A 24,197-nucleotide genomic window follows, 5' to 3' on the forward strand; every position below is an offset into this window, starting at 1 on the left:
TTCATATTCTTTTGTGTGTCCCTGTGTGTCATGGAAAACTAGGTTTATGTCTCCACTTGTTTTCTTTACACCAGACAGTTTGATAAATACTTTTTGTCTCCAAGCTGCATAAATAAAAGCAAAAATAAATCTAGATTATCACTGGGAGATCTAAAAATCCTAGTATACCAGACAGTTCTTTTTTTCCTAACTGGAATTCATTCATGCTAACAAATGAAACACATGATGAGCTTGAATTTTGATAACTAATGTAGCAGGTTCTTTTTTGTCAGATATTAACAGTTGTTTATAGAAGAAACACAAGTGCATGGCTGTAAATAACATCAAGGTAATCACTTTTCAAACATGTGAACAACTGTAACAAACCTTCTCCACTTACTAGCAAAAGGTTCATCTGCTGCTGTATTTAAAAAGTACTTTTGGTTTACTCTCTTCAGTTTATCAGGGAATCTGTCAGCATAGTGCCCCATCATTGGACAGCCCTCCTGTGGACATGGGAAACAGTCTCCCTAGGGAAAATAAGAGCATCAGTTAATTTTTATCCTATCTCTTATTAAATTACGGGTCAAGATGCTGTTGTGATCTGTGAAGCTGTGGCAGTGCTGTATGTTGTCATAACTTACCACCAAAGCCTGATAAACTTGTTTTAGATAACAGATCCTGCACCCAAGAGGGTGTAGAATGAGCAGGTTTGATACCTGTGTGGATAATGGTCTGAAACCTGTTAGTTCAAATTTTTTCAGTCAGATTCCAGTAGAAAATATAAGACAATTACACCTTCCTAGTGGAAGGGAAGTTGCCTGCATTCAAATTGCAACATCATATTGGGGAATATAAAAGGATTATCATTCATATGTGCATGTATTTAGGTGCTCTAATCGATGCCCAATGCAAATTAGAGAATGGTCAAGGATTTTGGAGCCTCCAAATGTCTCTTCTTGAGACAGGAATAAGTAGGGTAGATATATCTAACCTATATTCTCTTTGTATAAAGATTTGGGCTTAGAATTCCATGGAATTTAATTTTTTCCCACTATTGTGGTGATACAGGATTCATTTTCCAGAGTGGAATAGTTGATGGGAACTACTGTGTACTGCTCTCCTACCCAACCACACCACAGGACCAAACCCACCAGCACCCAAGTGCTATCTGCTCCAGGGATCTGAATTATTTTCTTTACATCTCACCCACTCCCGGGCTGATATACTTACTTCCTCAAAGGATTTGTAGGTTTCACAGGGATATGAGAGGAACCCAGTGGGATAGAGGATACTTTCAAAATAAAACTCATGGCTGCGTGAGTGATGGCAGCCCCCAAAGATTGTAGCATCTGTTAGAAAAAAGTTTATGAGCATCAGTGAAATAACCTCCCATTATTATCCTGTACACAAGTTGCACTTGTCTCACCATGGAAACAGATGAGGTACAGAATGGAACAGCAGCATGGGCTTATAACAGGTTTTTTTGGTTTGAATTTGCACATTTCTAGTTGCAGTAGAAATTACTGGGGTTTTGTGTTTTATCCGGAGAATTGTGTGCCATTACTCCAAGGTTTCAATTTAGATGTGTTGTTCTGCTATCATGTAATAATCTCTTTTAAGAAGACAGCCATATATTCATATATATATATATATAAGAAATGTCACAACAAGATGACATTCATTCATTACATTTTTAAAGACTTATAGAGCATGGAGAATCCACAAGCCTTCTGCCAACCTCTCCAAAGCCTCTGAAAAGAAAGACATTTCGGGTAGAGAGGTAAGGGATGTACAGTCCCTGGAAACACTGAGTGCTTTTGCCTAATTCATGCCTTATAGCTGTTGGACGCTCTTTACAGCATCTGCAAGAAACCAAAGGTGCTGGTGTCATGCTGCTGTCACTTGCCTCTCTCAGCCTGGAAAACCTCTTGCTGGGGTTGTTTCCTGCTTTATTGGGTTCTGCATTTGCTTTCAAATTACAGAAGTAAAGCTTAGGAATGTATGATACCTCCTTTCCTTACAGTGTCCTCTGTGGAGCACTGCTCTGTTCCAGCCTTTATTGTTTCTTATCTCTTTTTTAACTTATGAACAAATAGGCAAAAGCAATTTTGTTTAGCTGTTTTCTCCATGTCTAAGAGTTATTTTCACAGTTATTTTCAGTTATTATTTCACACTTTATTTTCACAGTCCATATCTCAGAACTGAACAAAAATAAAGTATGATGCATGTTGGAAATATAAGTTTACCGGCAATGATAGCTTCAAAGTCACTTTTTTTCATGTCTGGAATTAAATCAGTGCATCCAGGCATCACAGTTCCTCCATTTGGGTAAAAGTCCAGATGTCCAGTGGTGTTATACATTCCAAGCCCTGAGAAATGCATGTGATGATGTTAGTGCCTCGGTGACATGCCCATCCCTGCAGATATTTAATTGCACATGAGCACTTACCTGCAGCAGGGAAGTGAGCAGCATTAGTGTGAATCACATCAACAAAGTTTGCATCTGAGGGATCCAGTCTCACCTCAGGAGGAGTACCTTCAAAATATGGCCCAGCAGGGTCTAAACCTAAAAAATATTGGTTGAAGAAGGGAGAAAAGTGTTGCATGTGTTAATATGCCTTTTGTCAACTTGTAACATCAGACTTTCAGTATTACACAAGGCATGTTCAATAACAACATGAATTCTAGTCTAAACTGTAAAAAATATACAATAGTATGTTTTTGTGACCCTTTCTGAAAACTTACTCCAACAGAAGCAAAATATTTCTCAATAGATTATATAATGGCATATCATTACTATGAAGGAGGCTTTTCATTACCTGTGAGCTTATTGCTGGCCTGTAAAGCTTTACAAATAGGGAAAACTAAGGATTCTTGTTGCTTTGTCTTTGTGTGGGGCTTGATGTAATGATGGCAATGTTACAAACATGTTAGCTATGTTTGTCCTTCCACTAATGGGTTCTTAACCTAAACAGAGAAAGAAGATGCAATAATTGCCCTTGTTTCTGAGAAGCATAAAGTGTGTCTGCTCTCATGACAGGTATCTCCAGCACTGCCAGTAGTTTAATTCCAGACTACAGACCAGTGTGCTGCAAGTTTGTTTCCTTTAGACATGTGCTGTTAGCTCTGCATCTCAGTGAGCAGCTTACCTGTTATCCGTCTGATGCCTCGGATCCTTCTTCCTGCTTCTCCTGCAGTATGTGCTCCCAGACTGTGGCCAATTAAATGGGTTTCGTAAGGGGAGTATCCAAACATTTTCTGATCATTAAGGTGGTGGCGGTAGGAGATAAGAACACAGGCTTTGAATAACAAGCAGAGAGGATGTCTGACATTATGGGCCTCTGGGAACATCTAGACAGACTTTCTGCATAGCAAACAGGGTGTGAGTTCCTTGAGTTAATTATTGCTTAAATTGCATTAAGACTTGACAGAAATATGATCCAGTCTGGAATTTTAGAACCATAGTGATGAAGGATTCACTGTTGTAATGTTGGCATATGTTTACTGGATGCCATCACCCTCATGACAAAATATGAACCTTCTTTCTCATTTGGATCAACAGCTAATGCCTAAGCATCAATACCTAAAAATGATCTTATTTTTTCCTTTATTTACTTTATTATGGAGCCATTTTTTATCACATATCTATTCTTCACATGTCTACTTAGAATATGAGATCACATCACTGAATTATATTTTCTCTGACAAGCTCAGGTGGGGTGACAACCATTCTCCTCTTTCCCAAGCCTCATCTGCACAAGACCTGCAGTGCTGAGATATTAAATGTGCATTGAAGGTGAGAAGGGAGATTAATTGGATGTGTAGGGGACACATTTCATTCAGGGATTTACTGGGTTTTGTAACAACCAAAACCAACAAGGTTGCTAATTGCTTGAGGCTGTTACATGGAGTTTTGTTTTGTAATATGTGCACCAAAATAAAAGCAGATCTGTAGTATGGACCTGTCTGCCTTTATTGTTAGACAGCAGATTCTTCTGAATACATTCTACTGCAGTACTTCCATTTACGATGCAGCTTAACGTTCCCTACAGTCAAAGTTCAGAACACTGTAAATTAGGGAGAAGAAAAGAAAGTCTAAGCAGCATTTGTGCGATTTTGTAAGGGAAGAAAAGGAGGCTCAGGCTGCAAATTATGCAGTAATAGAGATGGTAAATGAGAAACCCATCTTCAAGTGACCTGGGATTTATACATAAAGAAGAAGGATCTAGAGGCAATGTGTGAGGCCAGATATGAGTTTCCTACATAGGAACAGTAGATTGTACCCCAGGAGAATCTGCAAAAGTGTTCTTTGATACTCAGGTGCTCACAACGTTGGCACTTTGCCTTATGGGCTCTGAACTACCTTCTTGGAACACTTTGAGCACCTCCTGATCAGGATCAAGTCCACAGTGACGCAGGATTCTGATTTTCTGCAGCTTAAAGTACTCATGACTCTTTCTGAAATCAGTGGAAAATGTTGATATTTGAGCTCTGCGACTGAGCAGTTCTGCAATCTGTGTAAACATGAGCTCCTGCCTTCAGGAGCCTGAAGTTCATAACTAGAAGGCAACTGGACAGTTTATTGTGCACGTAGACAGAAAATCTGGCATTATCAAGTGAGCCAGTTTGTTTCGGTGGTGCTAAACTGAGATATTCATGTACTTCTAGCACGTTTACATGATGCAGGCAAAACACTTGCAAGCACTGAAGTGCCTCATGTCCATGGAATGCCTTCTTTCCTGTATCAGCCTATGGAAATGTTGCCACCTACTGGTCTTTAATTAATTGGCACATCTTCTCAGCCACATGAGCTTAATTTGCGTCTTTTGTGGCTGTGAGAAGTCCTTACACAGCTGATAATTAGTCTAATTAGCTAGACCTCACCTGCGTGCGCTGTACAACTGTGCCTGACCATACTGGACAAGGTTCAAACGCAAAGCAGCAGTGTCATAACCTCACTATAGCCACTGAGGAATTGTAGGTGGCAAAGTGAGGTCTTTTACCTGTAAAGTTGTGATGAAATAAGCAATCTCAGCCCCAATCACGCGGATGTTGTTCACTGCACTGACGTAGGTGCCTTTTGCACCTTCTTTCCAATCCACAGCGATGCAGTTGATGTTTTCCACTTCCAGTAACACCTGATGTGGGAACAAAGCGAAGTATTTAAGGAAACAAAAAAACAAAGACTCAGATCAGAATTAGCATTGTGAAGTAACATAATAATGGTATTTCTCATTCTTTACTAGTGGGACTCTTCCCTGTAGCTCATACCACACTGAAAAACACAACTTCTTACAAGGCAGAATATAACAAATCCTTCCTCCAAAAAGAATCAATTGTGAAAACTGAAAAAAAAAATTTTACTGTATGCAGCATTTGTATATGTATTTGAAATTGTTTGGAAAAGCCATACAACTGCACAGTAGTTCCTATGTGCACTATCTGACTTTACTTGAGGGATGTTGGTAGTTTCACTGAAATGTATAGGAAGGGGAATTATTTGTCAAGTGCCTTTAAAACTGAGGAAGTCAAGTCAGACTGAAAAAGTTTGGAGTAGAGCAGAAAGGTTCTATTTCAGTAAAGAAAGCTAATGCTTTGGTCAATTTGGGACTGGGCACAGTCTTGCAGAGATCAATGATTTTTCCACTGGAAGAATCATGTATTAGCCTGCATTTATAGCTTTCTGTGACTAAGGCTCATTTAAGGTTTGAGATAAAACAAATAGCAGAAACAAAAATTAATCTATAAAAAACAGCTGAAGGTGAATGACAAGGAAAACAGAAGCTTGATAATGCATCCTAGACTCTCTCCTCTTCTGTAGGGACCATTAGTTTGTAATGTGGAGAGGCAGAACAAACAATATTCTAGATTAAAAGTCCTCATAGATTCATGAACAAGAATAATGCTGCAGATCTGTGACTTAGTACTTGGTGGTGTCTTTTTTTCTAGCTTGTCCTTTTCCCTGCCAGTACAGAAGAAGCATCAATGAGGGTAGTAGATCTTGCTTATCTACCAGAGCCAAGGTACACTCTGCTGGTTTTGTGGTAGCTTCCACTTTTCATATTTGAAACATCTTTTTTTTTTCACTGAACCCTGTAATCAAACAAAAAGCAAAAAAACCTTGGTGTTTTTTCGGTTATTTTTGTTGGTTGGTTGGTTGGTTTCTGTTTGTCTTTAAGAAGTGAATAGGGGTGAACCAAAATAGATTGAAACTTGAGCTTTAGAACTCAGGAAGGCCTTTCACTGGACAGTTCAGTTGCTCCTGATGAGAGCAGCAGTGAATTGGTACTGAATCTTCCAGAGTGGGAACATTTTTGCTTTTGTGGAATTTTATTCTTGGTTTCTATCGTCTATTACCTAATGAACTGCAAAATGCAAGGAGAACATTAGTGCCTAAAGGATGCTGACAAAGCTACTACTGCTGCTGAAAATCAGAGGGTACTCTCTCATACCAGGCACATTTCTACCACCCAGCCTGTTTTTCCAGTGCTGCCAAATCCATGAATGATGAAGGAAGTTCTCCTACGTGTGCCAAAATGGGACTTTTGGATGGTTGAGGAGTTGATCGCCGAGATCACCTGTGTGTTAAGAAAAGAAAAGAAAAAAAAAGCGTTATCTGTCCATACTTTCCAATATTTTTAATAGTTACCTAGGTCATCCCCTCTGTAGACTCAAGGGACTACTTTGAATGGACAAAGTCTGTGATTTTTGGACCTCAGAGACCCCTGTATCTCACCTTTCTCACTTCCACTATGCTTTCCAAAAAAGTTGTGCCCATGTGGCTTCTGCTACTCCTATCTATTTTGCTTAATGCAGGAAGTACCTCCTTATATGGAATCTGAAGCAACTTAAAAGGGCCAGTGTCAGATGATGCTTGTTGGCCTGAGTTGGATGAGTTCCTCCAGGGAGCAGCTCCACATCTCCTGCTTCAGCTTGTCCTTTGACTGACCTGACCTTTGGCTTCAATATGCTCTGTGTCTAATCAGCAGCCTGTTTTTATCATTACCTACTCCAGAAAGGCTGGAAGAACTTCATGCAAGAACTGCATGCAGTAGAGGTGAAGCTGATCTTCACACATTGCTGTAAACTACTTAATTATACATTTTTCTTTGAGAATGATATCTGTCTGTATTGTTTGCAACCAAATGCAGGGGCTGTGATGTGAGCTCAGGGAGTTCGGGTGTGGAAGGGCTGTGCCCTAGATCATAGATAGGTTTATGTTTAGTGGCTGGGAAGTAGTACAAGCTGTATTTGTAACAGCAGAAGTGCTGAGTAACCTGCTGCTGACTGTATCTTGCATGCTCACATATCCCTGCTCTGCAGATTGTAGAAGTTTATTACAGGTATAACTTCTCATCCTGGGAGCATTGGATTCTCAGTGTGGCAACCAGGATTGCTGTAAGCACTGATGTCTGCAAGGGCACGGATGGCATCACAGTTTGTGATGGAACATAGTTCAGAGGAATCCTGAACATCCCTGCACAGCTCAGGGGACACTAAGTTTTGGAGCCTGAAAACGATTTAGCAGCTTCATAAACATTTACTGAAGCAATGTAGTCCCAACTTTTGATCTTCCAGGTTCCTCCACATTGTTCTGCTCAGTATTTTGCAGCATAAGCAACTTGAGTAGTTCTATGCTCAGAGTTAAATGTTAAATCACTACAATTTCAAGGGAATGTAGGTTTGGAAATTGCATAAAATTGCATAAAATCAGGCATCTTCAGGCTCTTATTTTTAAAAGTCATGCTGTCTTCCAGCTCAGCTTCCCTTTAAGTCAGCAGTGTTTGCTCCCCCATTTGATACTCAGAAGGCTGTTTATCTGAAGACTTCAGTGTCCCTCAGAGACCTAAATACATGTAAAAGGTATTCTGCCATAACCTATATCCTTGTGCAGGAAAATACCAGGAAACTTGTGTCCTACAGTTCATTCATAACTTTTTTGTGTGTGCTTTACCCCAAATTATATTCATTATTGTACTATCTTCTTACTCTGTTTGCCTATGGTGACTGACACAGACTTTGTAACAAGTTAACAAGCATTTGTAGGTTTAGTCAGTTCTTGATGTTAAAAATGAATGTCACCTGTGAGTTATTTCCTGTTTCTCTGGTGTAGAGAGAGAAGCTGATGTTCATATGTTCTGGAGAATCAGGCAAACCTGTCAGAAGTCTCCCTGGTATCCCAGACCAGGGTGGGTCATCTGTAAAACAGCCAATCCTAGGGTAGCAAACTTCTTTACCTAAAGTAGAAGAAACAGTTGGTTTATATATCCAATTCTCTTACACTTGATGATGTATATGAGACTACAACAGTCTAAAGAGCAGAAAACTAAGGATGTCATGTTATGATTAATTTTGGAAGTAATTTTTTTGGAGTTCATTCTTTTTTTTTCTATGCATATTGCCTGAAGTGGGTAACACAAGGAGAGATAAATAATTTGAGGATAAACCAAGTAAAGACCCACACACTGTTTTGACACCATTTTCTAGGCTTGGAAAGGATGAGTTAATTTTCTTCTTAAAAACCAGTCTTTTAAGAAATGCTTGTTAGAATTGCTCCTGCATGTTTTCTACTCCAAAGTATTGCTTATAGGAATGAAGGATATCCACCCAGCAACCTTGTACTGTGAACAATATGAACATTTTCTTCAATATATTAGTTTTTTCTAGATCAAATGGGTCTCATGCTCACTTATACTCAACTTTTATGTCTTAGCACTGTTGTGCCAAGCACCCTGGTGCTGATTGGTTCTTTGTATACAGCAGTAATGTAAAGACAGCTAGTGCATTGCCTTGATAGAAGTAGGGCACGACTCTGAGTCTCTCTGTGGATTTTCAGCACAGCTATGCCTCTTGTGTTCTTAATAATAAATTTTAAACAGAGCAGAGACTTTTAGCATTAGTTCTATGCACAGTAATAGACATTGTCATACAATGACCTGCAAATCATACTACAATTTCAGTGTAAAGGAAAATAACAGTCATCCTCCCCTATAGATCATTTCATCTGAATGCCCTTTCTACTGGTAGTTTTTAAAGAGAGTGTCTCACCTGCTACTGTGCCAAGGAGATAAAAGGCAATAATCCACATTCCAGGCACCTAAAGCGAAGTGAATACACATGTTAAGCATCTTATTTAGAGTGATTTGCCCTTTTCAAAAGAGTATAATACAAAGAGAAATGCAAAGACCTGCACCTGAAGAAGAATAACCTCAAACACGGGTCAGTACACAGTGGGGACCCATCAGCCAGAAAGAAGTTTTGCATAAAGAGGCTCAAGGGTCTTGATGGGCATCAACCGGCCATAAGCCAGCAACATGCCTAACAGTAGCACCCTGGGCTGCTTTAGGAGGAGTGTTGCCAGCAGGATGTGGGAAGTGATAATTCATGACTACTCCGTTTTGCTGCTCACTGCATTTCTTGCACAGACAGTACTGCACACAGATTGCTGAGGGACTGAATCAGATCACAAGGTTCTGATTTTTTTTTTTTCAGCTGTGAGGAGATAGGTGAGAGGTGTGGTGCAACAAAAACAGTGGTACCTGTAACTTGTTCAAGTCTGCAGGCTTGACAGCTTAGGCCACTCACTGCAAGAAAGACATTGAGGTGCTGGAGAGTGTTCAGAGAAAGGCAACAAAGCTGGTGAAGGGGCTGGAGCACAGGTCTAATGGCTGAGGGAGCTGGGAGTGTATAGCCTGGAAAAACTGAGGCTCAGAGCACACCTCATTGCTCTCTACAACTCCCTGAAAAGAGATTGTAGCCAGCTGGGGGTTGGTCTCTTCTCCCAGACAACAAGCAATAGGACAAGGGGAAATGGCCTCAAGTTGCAGCAGGGGAGGTTTAGATGGAATATTGAGTAAAATTTCTTCACTGAAAGGACTGTCAGCTGGAACAGTCTGTCTGGGAAGTGGTAGAGTCACCATCCCTGGAGGGATTTAAAAAGATGTGTAGATGTGGCACATGGTTTAATAGTGGACTTGGCAGTGTTAGGTTAAGGGTTGGACTTGATGAAATTAAAGGTTTTTTCCACTCTAGGAAATACTATGATCCTATCTTCAAGCCCTTTGGGCTGTTCTTGCCCGAGGCTCTTTTTATTTATACACTTTCATATCCCTGACTTTATATATATTCCTTTCCTCTACACTTTCCTTGCTTGTCTTTGCCTATGCAGGAGTTCCATTTATTTGACTTTTCTCCTCCCCTCCTGTTTGCCTCATTCACTGCTTTTAACTTCCTCCTCTTCTAGGTGTTTCCTATGGCACTCAGCTCCCATTTTCAACATATTTTCTTTTAAACCAAAAATTGAGCTTTCACCCCTGGTCACTGGGATAGCTCATTAGAAGTATTAAGAAAAATAAATGGTAAATTTAGTAGTTATAATCTTGCTATGTGAGTAACTTTCTCCACAGGCGTTTTTACAGTTTAGCAATGTGAGAAAGCTAAAAAACCCAACGCTCTAAAGGTCCTTACCACTACAAAAAGCTCTCAGAAACAAAGAATAAACAATTGGAAATTTAACAGAATTTGTCCTTCCAGCTTGTGTGACAAATGTCTGACAGGAGGTCTATGTATGGATCCTCCTATGTGCTTGGTTTTGGTGGAAGTTGGATTACTTGGCTGTAATGACTTGGTTTCCTAACCAAGCCAAATGGGATAGGTCAGAGAGTGTGTATCAGCACTCTCTAATAAACTCAGAAGTTTGGTAATCGCTTGTTGTTTATGTGTTAGGGCAGAGGAGTGAGAAGGAATATCTAAGCAGTAAGCAGGAGGTGCAAAGTGCAGAGCTGAGAGGAATAATGAAATTTCCTTGGAAATACACTTCAGATCCCAAGTCTAACTTACCCGCTGATACAGTTAACAGAGAAGAAAACTATCTGCTTGAGGAGAGTAGAAAGCAGAGAGGTGTGGCAGTAAGAATAGGACAGAAAAGGATCAGGAATTATTTTAATTCCCAGTGGTAGTGTGGGAAAACCACAGATGATGTGGCTCACAAATGAATTGGAGAGCACAGAGGATTTGTTTGTATGGGCAGCCCTCATAGCCAGGAGATGTATAGGCCATGCCAGGAACACTGCAGCAGGAAGGAGAATATAGTTTCTTTTCAGACTTAAAATGTGCAAGGCAAGTAATGATTTTAGAAAATGTGGGAGGTCGTTGTCAAATAAAAGTGCTCAGTAGTTTCTCTCAGAGGTTCTGCCTTTGAAGGCAGAAAATCAAGATGAACATGTAGCTAGGTAAATAAAAGAAGCAGCATTATTTGTGGAATGTTGACACATTCTGTAATTAAGAGACATGTAGTTTGGGTACAAGACAATTACTTAGTGGGAAGGATTTCTGTATTGGTCTGTGTTAACATAATGACAAAGATTGCAAAGAAGTAAAGAAATTATGTCTTGGTAAAAAGAATTCAGGCAGTATACAATTTGCAAATTATTTCACCGGGCCCTTAAGAGGCTGAACGAGAGGAACTGGAATGACTTGTTTGTGAATGTGATCTCAGCCTAGCCAGTAGGGCTGGCAAGAGGCTGCTGAACACTGATCTTAGCTAATAGACTCAATGGGCAGAGGACATGCACTTATGAAGCAAAATCAGCACTAAATATTTCTAAATTGCTGTTCAGCTCAGAAAAGCAAATAAACTGCACGTATTCATAGACAGACATCTTAATGTATATAAGCTACACTGGAGCAGTTGTTGTCCTTCCCAATAGGGCATCAAGTCACCTTTAGGACAGTGTTGCTCAACCTGTGATTCATGGGCCACTAGTAGATGGTTTGTGAGATATGAGAAAGTCTGCATAATGACTGTCAACCGTGTATTTTTAAGTCCCACACATGTGCCCACACACCTTCCTCAGGACATGCACACAAGCAGGCACAGAGTCTAGTCATGAGCAGCAAGCCCAGTTCTCAGGAGTTTTCATAATCAGCATTTTAACCTAATAATTCCACTGCAAGAAATGGATTTTTAAAAAAACATTTTAACAAAATTTGTTATTTATGGAATTGCTAAGAATTTTACTCACCATTCTCTTACAACCCTTGTTATCTCTTTCTCTGATGAGCAGAACCAGGACACAAAAAGGCCACTCTTTTCTTTAGTGAAAATTGGATAGCTTTATGCTGAAAAATGTAATAGAAAAAAGATTTCAATCCTATGGTAACTTGATAAAGTGGAAGAAACTGGAGGAAAACAAGAGGACAAAAAAGGGGAAGATTGATAACTGGGAATTAATGGCTAGAAGTAACACAGATTCCATAAGGAAAGTGACAATGCCAACATGTACATTTATGGCCATTAGAATTATAACAGGAATTAAGAAGAAATATTCATGCATGACTTAAAAAGGTGCAATGTTTTTTGTCTCTCTTTACCAAAACCAGCTGATATTCACACCAGAAAAAATGAATTCGTAGCGACACCATGTTCAGACAATAATTCTAGATCTGCTGCAGAACAGCTGCTGGAACTGCTAATTGGACTTCAGTAACTCATAGCTGAGATCTTTATAAAAATAAAAAAATTATTAAAATATTTTTACAATTTTTAAGCTATTGATTTATAATAAAATTCCACATATATGATTGGATTAATATAAAATATTATCTAATATGATAACAGGTAAAAAAATACTGTGAATGACCTGAGGAATTTCAGACCTGTGGAATTTTAGTCTACTATCAGCCTGAGGCAGAACAACAAAACTCTCCATGGAATGCTCAGTCATTTTTTTGTGAAAAACTGTTAAAAGATTAAGTTGTGTAATTGAATTCAGTTGCATGACGTGACAAACTGACAGTGTAGTCAGATCAACATTTTAAGCTTCATGATACTTGGATTTTAAGAAGATCTCCTCTGCCACTTGATATTTTGATTAAGAAAGTAAAATTACATACATGCAGTACTACAACAGTTAAGTAGATTAAAATTAAATGCATGGATTAAGTAGATTTAAAATTGAGTAATTATTGCATTTCAGGCTATAGTAGAAAGAACTAGAGGCAGCTCCTGGATTTACAAATACAGTTCTTGCTACTGTGCACCATTTATTATCATAAACATGTCATGTATTGTATCATATCATATCAAATCACACCATATCAAATCATAGCATATCATGATCAAGCTCTGATCATGTTTTTTTAGCTTTTTAGCTTAGTTTTTTTACCCTACAGTCCCTCACTGCTCATGCTGGATCATCACTGCTCAGGGTTTTAGAGGAATCAGTTCCTGGCATTACACTGTATTCCAACTTTTAACTCTGGTATTGCTGGACATGAGCTCATACTGAAAAAAATATGACATTTAGACTCAATACAGGTTATAAATGTTGGATTATTTTTTGCTATTTGGGAAAGTAAATCCTGTCACACTGCACATCATACTTGCAGAACAGAGGTGAACATTGGAGGAAGCTGTAACTGAAAAGACCTTTGACATGTTGCTAATGTCTTACTAGTGACTTTTGAAGTCCCAAGGAACTCGTTAGTCTTTGTTTCCACATAGACAGTTGAAAGAATAGTATTTTCAGGATATATATTTTATTCCATATGTAGATGGGGCTATTATTTGAAGAGTACAGGTGTTTCATTGGTCCTGCATGCACAGTTCAAGAGGCATGTTGATAAAATAGAGAAAATTAAAACAAAATCTTCTTGGATCATCGTGAAAATGGCAAAGAAGGAATGCAGAGCAAGAAGCAAAAGAGGACTTTTCAGTTTAGGAGTGCAAGGGCTCAGGGTATAAATGATTACTCCCCAAACAATAATGTTTTCTTGCCTTACTACTCCAACCATACTTTCTATATTTCCTGCACTAATACTGTCCTTAAACAGGGAATATTTTTGCAGTTCTGTCTATCCACTGTTCTATTTTAGCTTTTCACATTTTTCAATGGTTTGGCTTGGCACTCAAAGAATAAAGGCAACACAAAGGAGAAGAACCATCCAGAGTGCAGTGTATAAGCCATGGGTATAGAAGTTGTAGGTTAAATTTCCAGTTCTCTCAGCAAATTCCTGCATGGCTTTGAGCCTGAGGCATTTAGAGAGCACTTGCTAACTTCACATCCAAGTATTGAAACATTACTCAAAATGGTAAAAGAAACAAAGGGAAAAAAATTTAAAATAGTATCTTTAGGCCTCACTAAGGGGATCATGCACATATTTAAGAATATGTAAATATCTGAATGTACAATATAATTGTTTTGGTTCGTTTTATTTTAATTTAATTTTGTTGTTCAGCCTGTTCTATACATGTATACAAGGAATATCATCTCTCCTTGGCACAGCTCCTGCTCAGTGGCTCAAGCACACTATTTGTCCAGACTATCAGATACTGAAAACTGATGTGCACAGTACTGAGCAAAATGCTGGTGATGTGATGCAGTAATTCAGGTAGCAGAGCAATTGGCATAATTGTTAGAAGACTTAATTTCATCTCCAGCTCCTCCTCATGTATAGCCATAGTAGGGTCCTGATCCTGGACAAAGGCCCTTTGGTGCTGCTTCAATACAAGCAAGTAATAATATGTAAAAGAGCTTTGTTTTGCATTATTCAGTCTCCTTTCCTGCTGCTCATCAGCTTTTAGGTACAGTGAAGTTCACCAGGAGGAAATGGTCTTAACTAATTAGCTCTGAAACCCACAAATTTAACATTAAAGAAATCAGTTTTGTAGCAGAGAGAAGATATTCGGAATCTTTTGCAGATTTTCTTCCTCCAAACCACCCAATATGAAGTAATAACCAAGGCAAGGCAGAGTTCACATATATTATCTGGTCTGGGTAGTAGATTTTTCTGAGTGTCTTCTGACCTCTTAAACTGAATCTTAAAGAGTGGACTAGGACATTGACCTGAATGACTCAGAATAGTGAGGCAAATTATTTTCTTGAGGCAATTAGTGTGGGAAGCACTCCAGAAAAATGTTAGTAAGTATGTTGGGGGATACTGTAAGATTTAGGATCTTGATGTGATTAAGTCAGTTGCTTAGAAATGGTGATAAATCTAAAGAAATTGTGGGATAATAGTAAAGAAAACCTATTAAATAACAAGTCCTTTGCTTTCTGCTGTGCAATACTTGCTCTGACTTCTTAAATAATAGGGTTCTCACCTTAACCCTACGCTGGTATTCATGCATTCAAATTTACAGAGACAATTATGATCATTTAATCTGACTACAAGCATCATAAAACCCCCAAACAAACCAACAACAAACATGATTCAGGTTTGAGAAGTGGCTGTGCCAGTTCTGAGCAACTAGGAATCCTTCAGCTGACCTGTAGCCACCACCTGCTCTCTTGTCTGCCTTTCCAGGAGGATCCTCACTGTTCATCTTCATGATTAGGCTGTTTTTAAATTTAGTTAACTCTAAGGCCAAAGCTATTTGCCTTTTGCCATTTCTGAAGTGCAGAATAACTCTTGCTGATGACTAGTTCAAGTTACTCTGTGTACAGTAGTCTACCAAAAAAAGTCTTATTTTCTCCTTTCTTCCCCATTTCCATACTCCTTTTAAATTTGTAGTGCCCCTAATAATGCTTAATTATGTAACCTATTTTATCTTCCTTTTCAATTTCCACTGTTGTTTGTGTTCTCATGCATTTCCCCTAAAAATAAACAAAGCACAGATACCATCTGCAAGTGCCGTCATATTGTTCTTCCTTTAAAAACATAGGGATGTATTCAGTCTTAAATTGCCTTAGTCCCACTGAATCCACCCTGTTTTCCTAGCTGCATTACATTATCGCAGCCCAGAAACTCCCATCTCCTACTGGGATTTCCTGGAATTGAAAAGTTTTAAGCCTTGTAGCTGCTGCCAGGGTCTCTCTCTCTCTCCTCAGGATCACTCTGAGTGCTGCTGTTTTATGCGTGTTGACTCAGTCTGTACTGTTCAGACTACTTTTTAAGTAGGAGTCCTAACAGTCCTCCAGCCCCAACCAGAAGTTAGTATGGACATTTGCCCCCACACCCTTCCAATTTTTCAGCCACTTACCACTCTGAGTGCAGAAAGGGTTGCTGCTTTGTAGGCTCCGTTCAGTCAGCTCCCTGTCAAATCCTGGTTGCTGCCAGCTCTTTTCACTTGGAATCAGGCTGCAGACCTGCCCACTTGGTGTCTAATTATAGGCTTGGTGTGGGTGAGTGAGAACCTTTGTAATAACGATACCCTCGTCGCTGGATATAACAGATGTTGCCTTTTCTTGTCTCTCGTTGTATCAAATTCATCAAAATTTTCACCTCTCGAAGTTTTGTTAGTTTGAAGCAAAGCCAGATAAGGCCATTTGAGCCTGCAGAGGGGTTATTGTATGTCACATTCAGAACAGTCAGAATGAAATGCTTACATGAGTTAACTGGTTGTTGTAAGCTCATATTACAGGCAATGGACTGATCCTCCTTGGAGGGGAAGTTCAGAACAGGAGCTTAATTTCCTTGCTCTGTGTCCCCCACTGGAAATCATAAGATATCCTTAGTTAGCTATGTACATGCCTTGTCAAAGCAAATCCTTGTGCATTTTCATGTAATCAAACCTAAGTTTTTTATGTTTGTTTTCATCAAGAGTGGACTAACATCTTTTAAAAAGGAGGCAGTAAGAAAAAATAGTCTAACAATTTAAGGAAAATAGGTATCTGAGCATTTAATAGCCTTTTCTAGTGAAGTTGCTCAAGCTCTGTCTACCCACTACAAATCTGACTAATCTATGTCCTCTCAGGCCATGTAAGATTCACAGATTAGGTGTCTCTGTACCAAGCTCTCTTATCAGCTGGTATGCTCTGAATATAACTGGCATGTACTGACAGTATTGCGATCCACTTACATTAGAGAAAACACAGCCACTTTCATTCAAAATTGTTCCAGGAGAAGGATAAGATGATGATAATCGTGTCATTCATCTTTTCATAACTTGTCCATCATGTAAATCCCAGGTTCTTTTCTGTTCTCTGGAGGTTGTGAGTCACAGCTATGTCACAATCCAGTTCTTTCCTGGGCAAGACCTCAAGTCCCTACAGTGCTATCTACAGGATAGGTGCTGCCATAATCACCTGCTCAGGCAACTGCATAGGAGCAACTGTCATCCTTACACAAGGAGTGATTCAAGTGCCTTAGGGCAGGAAGTAACTTGGGCTGAATCTACGGTTCATATAAGGAGCCAATTTGTGGTCTTGAGATACGTGCACTGCCTGAAAGAAGATGTAACGCCGAAACAAATATTTCTTCACATGCTGAACTGTATATAATGGACCCAGCCTGCAAGACATTCTAAAAATCAAGTCAAGAGTGTCTGTCACTCCTTGTACACATGAACATCCACATTAATGTTTGAGTCTAGGTCTGGTTCTTGTTGGCAAAGTGGTGCAAGCCAGTGCCATATATGAAGATAATCATTAGAAAGAAGTCTCAGAGAAATGTGGAGGAAGCAGTGTCTAGTAAGGGGCTGGATCTCATATTTAATTGCTGCTTGCATTGAAGACATGTATGTAATTTCAGATAAGACAGAACAGATCTAGCTAATAAGAAATTATTGACACTCTAGTCTATGTTCACTGACTGGAAGACGGAAATTTGGTGGCAGTTGTGGGACATGTATCTCCTCAGAACAATGTAGCTCACTAGATAAATCTGAGGAGGAATGAGTTTGGGGAGCCAAGGAAAGGAGATAAAGAATATCATGCACCCTCATGTGCCCCATTTTTCAAATTCTGGCACCTAAGTTGAATGGAAAGCAGCCAGTGCAACTGGTGCCTCTATTTATGATGAAACATCTGCAAATTGGTGGACATCTTTGTGTGAAAATCAGATTCCTTTTGAACATTTTTAGGGGACTGATGGATATGCTCAAATATGCATTAGAGGAGACTGAGGGGAAACCTCATTGCTGTATACAACTTCCTTGTGAGCAGAAGTGAAGGGGCAGTAATGACCTCTTCTCTCTGGCAACCAGTGACAGGACCTGAGGAAATGGCCTGAAGCTGTGTCAGAGGAGGTTTAGGTTAGATATTAGAAAAGGGTTCTTCACTCAGAGGGGCCCTGGGCCCTGGAACAGCTTGGTAGAGTTCAAGAAGCATTTGGACAATGCTCTCAGGTTCATGCAGGGCCCAGAGTTAGACTTGATGATCCTTGTGTGTCCCTTCCAACTCAGGATATTCTGTGATTCTCTGCTTCTGTGAAAGATTTTTGCTGTTCTTTCCACAGAGTTAGTCTTTGTGTATGAGTGCTGAGTTTCACTGTTGGTGTATTTCAGAGGGAATACAGAGTATGCAGATTAAATTAATGTAGGCCAGTGTAATAGTAAAAATAATTTCTAACCCATGTTTGAGGGTTTTGAGGTCTAGATCCTTTTAGGAATGGTCAATTTTTCTGGGCCTGTTTTTATATCTCAAGAGGAGCAATAGGTTTTCATAGGCTGTAAGAGAAGTCTGGCTTTTGCAGTTGCCTCCGACAATATGCAAGTGAATACATCTGGGTGGTTTTAAAAATGTCAGCCTGAGAATTATCAAGGACATAAATGCATTTTGATAGTAGTGGCTTTCACATAGGCAGGAAAAAGAGGATCAGAACACTCATTGAGAATCCTGTTCTCCAAAGGAATCGCAGAAACTGTATTTCAAGTGCAGTGATATATAAATTACCAAGGCTTTCCTAGAAAGATAAGTGTATAACATTGTAAAAGCAACATTTTTCTCATTCCAATTTTAGATTGAAGATGGTTAATTAATTTCTTAGCTTGGATGGAGGTCATCTGGAAGTAGCTTTGTGTATTCTATCTCCTAGAGAATTGCTAATATGTGTAGACAAAGACCACTCAGCTCCTTGGGGAATCTTACCTGTAGTGTCTGAGTGGCAGAGCCATGAATAGAAGACTTTTTTGATATTTCTATTGTTTAACTCAAATGTCTTCTTTCTGCTCAAGTGAACAAATTTTGTATTGAATAGAGACAAAACCAATTTGCCTTAGTGTATCCTTTCCAGTATCACACATTAGTCATGAAAGGACTGTCTTGGAATTATATTTAGGACATTCCATGATACATACTGCCTGTTAAGTAAATCAGTCAAAGCAAGCAAAGATAATCTTAACTGTTGGTTTTGTGACCTGGAGATTTATGGGGCATTGTAAGGAAATAACACTAGAAGAGAGAGTTTTAGAGCAGATGATGAATGCAACCAAAGGCACAGAGGAGTCAGTAGGGACAGCCAGAGTTTCTTTATGAGTAATGGGCAAAACTAAAGGGAAGAGGGTGAAGTTCATTCTTCTGAATACTTTGTCTCCTATTAATACTAGAATATTAAACTTATTGCAAAGAATCAGTTGAAATAAAAGGGAATAATTGTAGATTTGCCTTGGAAACTGAAAGACAAATGCAAACTGTGAATGTGTAGATAGATAACACCATGGCTCTAAGAATCTTGTACACAGCCCAGTGGCTCAGAACTTAGCTATTCATCTAGGAATCTGGATATCTCCTCCATTTGGCCCCAAGCTTTCCTAGTACCACAAAAAAGGAAAAAAATATGGGATGAAGACAGGACTGACACCACTTCCAGACTGTATTTTCATATATTGCTTGTGTTTCCGGTGTTGCAAGGCACTTGCCCCATCCAGCTGGTGGTAGCTGGGAGGAGAGGTATGTGTTCCTGCAGCACAGCAATGTGGGCGTGCTCTGTTTATGCAAGGGTTGGTGATGATGCATGTTCCTTCTGGAAGTTTTTATATCCTTGATTGTTAAAGATAAAGAACACATTATTGGCTCTGTTTGATCTTGGAAATGTGCCATAAAAATAGATTTGGGCATGTGATCAATTTCTGCTTCATAGTTATTGAAAGTGGAGTAACTTAAAGCAGCTTGGAGAGGACTTGAAATTACAAAGTCCCTGATGCCATGTTATGACAAAGGAGAATAAGAGAGCCACAAGTTTTGTAGAGAGCCCATTTAGATAGATTTGCTGATAGGTCAGTGATGGGTCAATTGTTTACCTACCCAATGGCAACTCCAACTCCAGCAGCTTTGGTTTAGAAGAATAACTCAAATAAATATCAGGAACCAGAAAAGTTTTTGGTTTTACTTCTGGCCCAGGAGCCTGCCAAACATGCAGAGAATGCACTGACTGCATCAAAGTATCAACAAAATCACTTTCCAAAGTTTTTATTTTACCTTCTATATAACAGACACATTTTTGAGAATCGGAGCCTCATGTAGGAAAAAATCAGTGATTTATGCTGAAGGAAGAGAGTGGGGGACAGTAGGTAAATCATTTTGCTATGAAAATATCCGGGAGGAAATACAAGGGAAGGGAGTGACACAATGGCCCTGCAACAATGATAACTGGGAAAACAGACTTGCTCTCAGGTGATGTGATCAACAGGTGAGTTGGGAACTGGTATGACACAACTGTGGGCTGAAAAAATTCAAAACCAAAATCTCAGGTCAACCAAAAGCACCTTCAGAAAGTGTTTTCTCAGGCATTGAGCCACTGTAGTCATTCACTCACTTCTGAAAAAGCAAAGATAAAGATGCTAACCTGAATTAAATATAAAGGGAGAAGTTAGAAAACTTATCAAAATGCAACGATGTAGAAAATAATTAGCTGCTCTTGGGGAAACAGAAGCATGAAGAGACAAAAAATCCCTGATAAAAATCACATGGGAGTGCACAAAATACAGATTACATAGAGAAATGCAGATTACATAGAGAAGACAAAAACGAAAACCCTGATCTATTTTACCTGGAAAAAAATATGGAGTTTCCTGTGGATTTTCTGCAAGAAAAGATGCTGTCAAATGACTGGGATATAAAATGATATAACCAGGAGATAGTCGCAGATCTCAGACAGAAATGAAGGAGCCAGGGAGGCTTTCTGTAAAAGAGCCTTGTCAAGTTTCATTGCTAACAAAGATGAAAGACCAAAAGAACTTGATAGGCAAATTCCTACAAGTTATGGTTATTTTACAAGGATTTTATCAATGTATTCTAGGGTATTAGAGCAGCATGAGAAAAATGTCTGAAAAGTCACAGGAACAGATAAGATCAAAAGTGAGAAGAGAGACAATTGCATAAGCTGAACACTGAGGTCTCCACCTATTAGTTCTATTTAATTAATTTTAATTATTCTTGTCATTTTAGTTCTGGGCTCACAAATATTTGTGTAGGACATTTTGGAAAGAAGAGAAACTGCTGCACTAGGTAATAGTGTGTTTTTTATTCCTGTTAATGGAGAATTCTGACAAAAATGGTCTTTGTTTGGCAGCACATCTGCACATATCTCCTTCTGACAAGTATATATTTTCTCCTATAATTATTTTTCTGATGTCACATATAAAGTAAATACAAATGAAGTAAGTGGAGCAGAGAGTTTATATTCTGGATTGCTTATTATTGCTGTCCCCTTCTTCTATGAAAGATTTGAGAGGTTTGTTTGTGTGTCTGTGTTTGTTTTACCTTACCCCATTGCCAAAAGAGTGTCATGAGAGACTTTATAAGTGGCTTTATAATGGCTTTGTTAGCAATTTACCTTTGGTATAATTTTTGTAGTGAACACAGGCTTCAGGAGTATAAAATTAAATTTGTATTGCAATTCTGCAGCACTCATAGTGTGGCAGAATACTTAAATAATGCAAAAGACTGACTGAAAAGCATAATATATCCTTTAAAATCCTGGAGAAATGAAGCCCATGTGATTTTAAAAAGTGCTACCTTTCAACATGACATCCAAACATCAAATGGTGCATCTCACTTGGCAGTTTAAAGATGCAATTTAAATTGTTCTGAAAAGCTGGTTTATCTTGTTGGGAAGATATGAAAGAATTACCTGTTCCAATCTTTGTCAAAGGCAGATTGTCTTATGAAAAATCAAACTCTTGCATTTTTTAGACTGGGTCCATTAATACAGAGTGATAGTATCGAAAGGTGTCATACAAATAACAATTTCAGTTTTTAAATACAGAAACAAGGAGGAAGACTATTTGCTACCAGCAACACACAGCTTCTGTCAATGTTTTTTTCACTTTTAGCTTATAAAAATAAATCTCTCTTGCTCTATCTAAATATATAATAGCAAAGAAGTGCAGTGTTGATATCTACTATGCCAAAGAACAAAACTTTTCTGTAGAAAGAGCATATGACAAAAATGCCAAACAAGACAACACAAGAGGAAGGAAGTAATGAAGAAATTTATTTTTAGCAGTACTGATTGGGTGAGAAAATGCATATTTTTAAGTGGTCTAATCAGCTGTACCACACTCATAGCAGGTGTCAGCAGCCCACATGGACTGTTGTGTTCTGTCAGAATGCTGTTGAAATCAATAGCTTAAAACTAAACAACAAGAAAAAAAAGCCTTGTATTTTTGAAAGAATATAATTTATTAATCATAAGATCATCAAAGTAGTTTTTAGAATCACAAACGTGGCACAGCCAAGTGTGGTGGGAGTAAGGGATGGGCTTTGGAGAAGTCTTGAGTTCAACAGGACGTTGCTTCCTTCCTGTAAGAAGTGATGCCCTACGTGGCACTGATCACACTCCTGTCTCATGTCATTAAGCCCAGTTCCTGGCCCTGCTGTACATCTTTTGTGATCCCAAAGGAAATATTTGCATTTACTTTGCTTCAATTCCTGACTGTAAGAAAGGCAAAATAAATCTTTCCCTCTCTGAGTCTCTTTATTTGTGCAACTCTGGAGCAGCCAGCCACGTGTGATTTATGAAGGATGTTAAAGGTGGTGTAATTACCAGCTACAGATATTTCCCAACTGTGGAGAAGTACCTGGGGGGTTGTTTTGTATTTCTCCAGGGGAGTGGAGAAGAGGGGAGTCCCTTCTTGCTCGAGAAGGGCATCTTGCCAAGGAGTATCCTTAAGCCTAAAGAAAGATGAGTTTCCTGCTCAGGATGGTTTCTTGATCCTACTGCACTTGTGTGGAGATGGGTAAGGGTACTGAAGCAGTGAGTCTGAGAAGGCAGACAGCTTGTTTGTCAAATGTCCTAAGCCAGCTCCTTTGGCAAACTTCACCAGAGGTGACAGGTTTCTGACATCTCAAAATTACTGCTGCAGAACTTGAAACACACCTGTTCATCACTCACATTTAGCCTTGTGCAACACATCTCATCAACACCTTTTGGTAAACCTCACTGGAAGTACTCTGGAATGGGACAGAACAGAATTGCCCAACGTGATCAATACACTGAATTTCTCCACCCAAATGATTGACCTCACATCAGATGTAAAAACTAGTTGCAAGTCTTAGATCACAGAGGGTAATTAAAAACCAAAGGATTTTTTGTGAGTAGCTTGTGTTGAAACAAAAACAACCTTAGCTTATTTTGGCTGATGCTAATAACTCTTAGTGGTTTCTTTTTGTTGATCAGTAAAATCTAAATGCTGACAAAATTGGAGTGGCAATGCTAATGCAAATAATTAGCTCACGCTCAACTTCAGCATCTTCACAAAGGCAAAGTAGTGGTGGAAAATTCAGCTTCACTGGTAAAGAGAAAATAGTTACTTATTGAAGGCTGTCTCAGTAGTACAACAGAGTTTTGATAAAGAAGATGCCTGTTTCAGGTACAGAGAAAGAGTCCCAGCTCACCCAGTCTTCAGCAGAGCTGTTTCTCCCCAGGAAAAGGCAACAATCAAATATTTTTCTGTACCTTAAGCTGTTCTGCTTGATGCATGGTGAACCTTGATAGTAGAGTTTCTACTGTCCTGCTTGATACATGGTGAACCTTGATAGTAGAGTTTCTCTGTAAAACTTGGTACACAGTCCAGCTCCTAAGATGCTAAAATGCTGTTTAAATGTGTTCTTGAAGGCAGGACATGTCAGACCACACCATTCTAAACCTGATTAATTTTATATTTAAAAATATTACTCAAAATCCTGACATAGAAGCAATCAGATGCTTCTGAAAGCATGAAACGATCTTTTTCCTGAATGAGTAAGTATACAATATAAGTTAATTTTATCTGTCTGTACTCCTTTATTCTCTCCCCCTGCCCCTTTGTACGGGAATTGGTAAGGTCTCTTTTTCTCCTGTTTTACTATTTTTCCCATTGATTGTGAAATATAACCACACTGCAAGTGTGATACTAGTAAAATACATCTTAGCTGTCATCGTAACTGTATTTCACAGAAGTGTAACTCCCCTGTATGGAGAAAAGCTGACAACACTAATTTGGAAACAGAGCTTTTGTAGTGAGCTGGGCAAATTTTTCAGAATCTGTTGAGGAAGCCTTGTTAATAGTTTCC

General features: G+C 39.0%; 1 protein-coding gene across 1 annotated transcript in view; it reads right to left on the bottom strand.

Annotated features, from left to right (window-relative positions):
• LOC103800432 (pancreatic lipase-related protein 2-like) overlaps positions 1–9,070 on the bottom strand; it is an 11,875-nt gene extending 2,805 nt beyond the window's left edge. The window contains exons 1-10 of the mRNA XM_009072845.1: positions 9,031–9,070; positions 8,065–8,219; positions 6,435–6,560; positions 4,986–5,120; positions 3,132–3,240; positions 2,432–2,548; positions 2,229–2,351; positions 1,213–1,331; positions 380–509; positions 1–104 (exon numbers count right to left, since the gene is read on the bottom strand). Of these exons, the coding sequence (XP_009071093.1) occupies positions 1–104; positions 380–509; positions 1,213–1,331; positions 2,229–2,351; positions 2,432–2,548; positions 3,132–3,240; positions 4,986–5,120; positions 6,435–6,560; positions 8,065–8,219; positions 9,031–9,070 (1,158 nt within the window). The remainder of the gene's footprint in view (positions 105–379; positions 510–1,212; positions 1,332–2,228; positions 2,352–2,431; positions 2,549–3,131; positions 3,241–4,985; positions 5,121–6,434; positions 6,561–8,064; positions 8,220–9,030) is intronic.
• Positions 9,071–24,197: the final 15,127 nt, after the last annotated feature.

Source organism: Acanthisitta chloris, unplaced genomic scaffold, assembly GCF_000695815.1.
Source record: "Acanthisitta chloris isolate BGI_N310 unplaced genomic scaffold, ASM69581v1 scaffold5090, whole genome shotgun sequence".
NCBI classification, from domain to species: Eukaryota; Metazoa; Chordata; class Aves; order Passeriformes; family Acanthisittidae; genus Acanthisitta; species Acanthisitta chloris.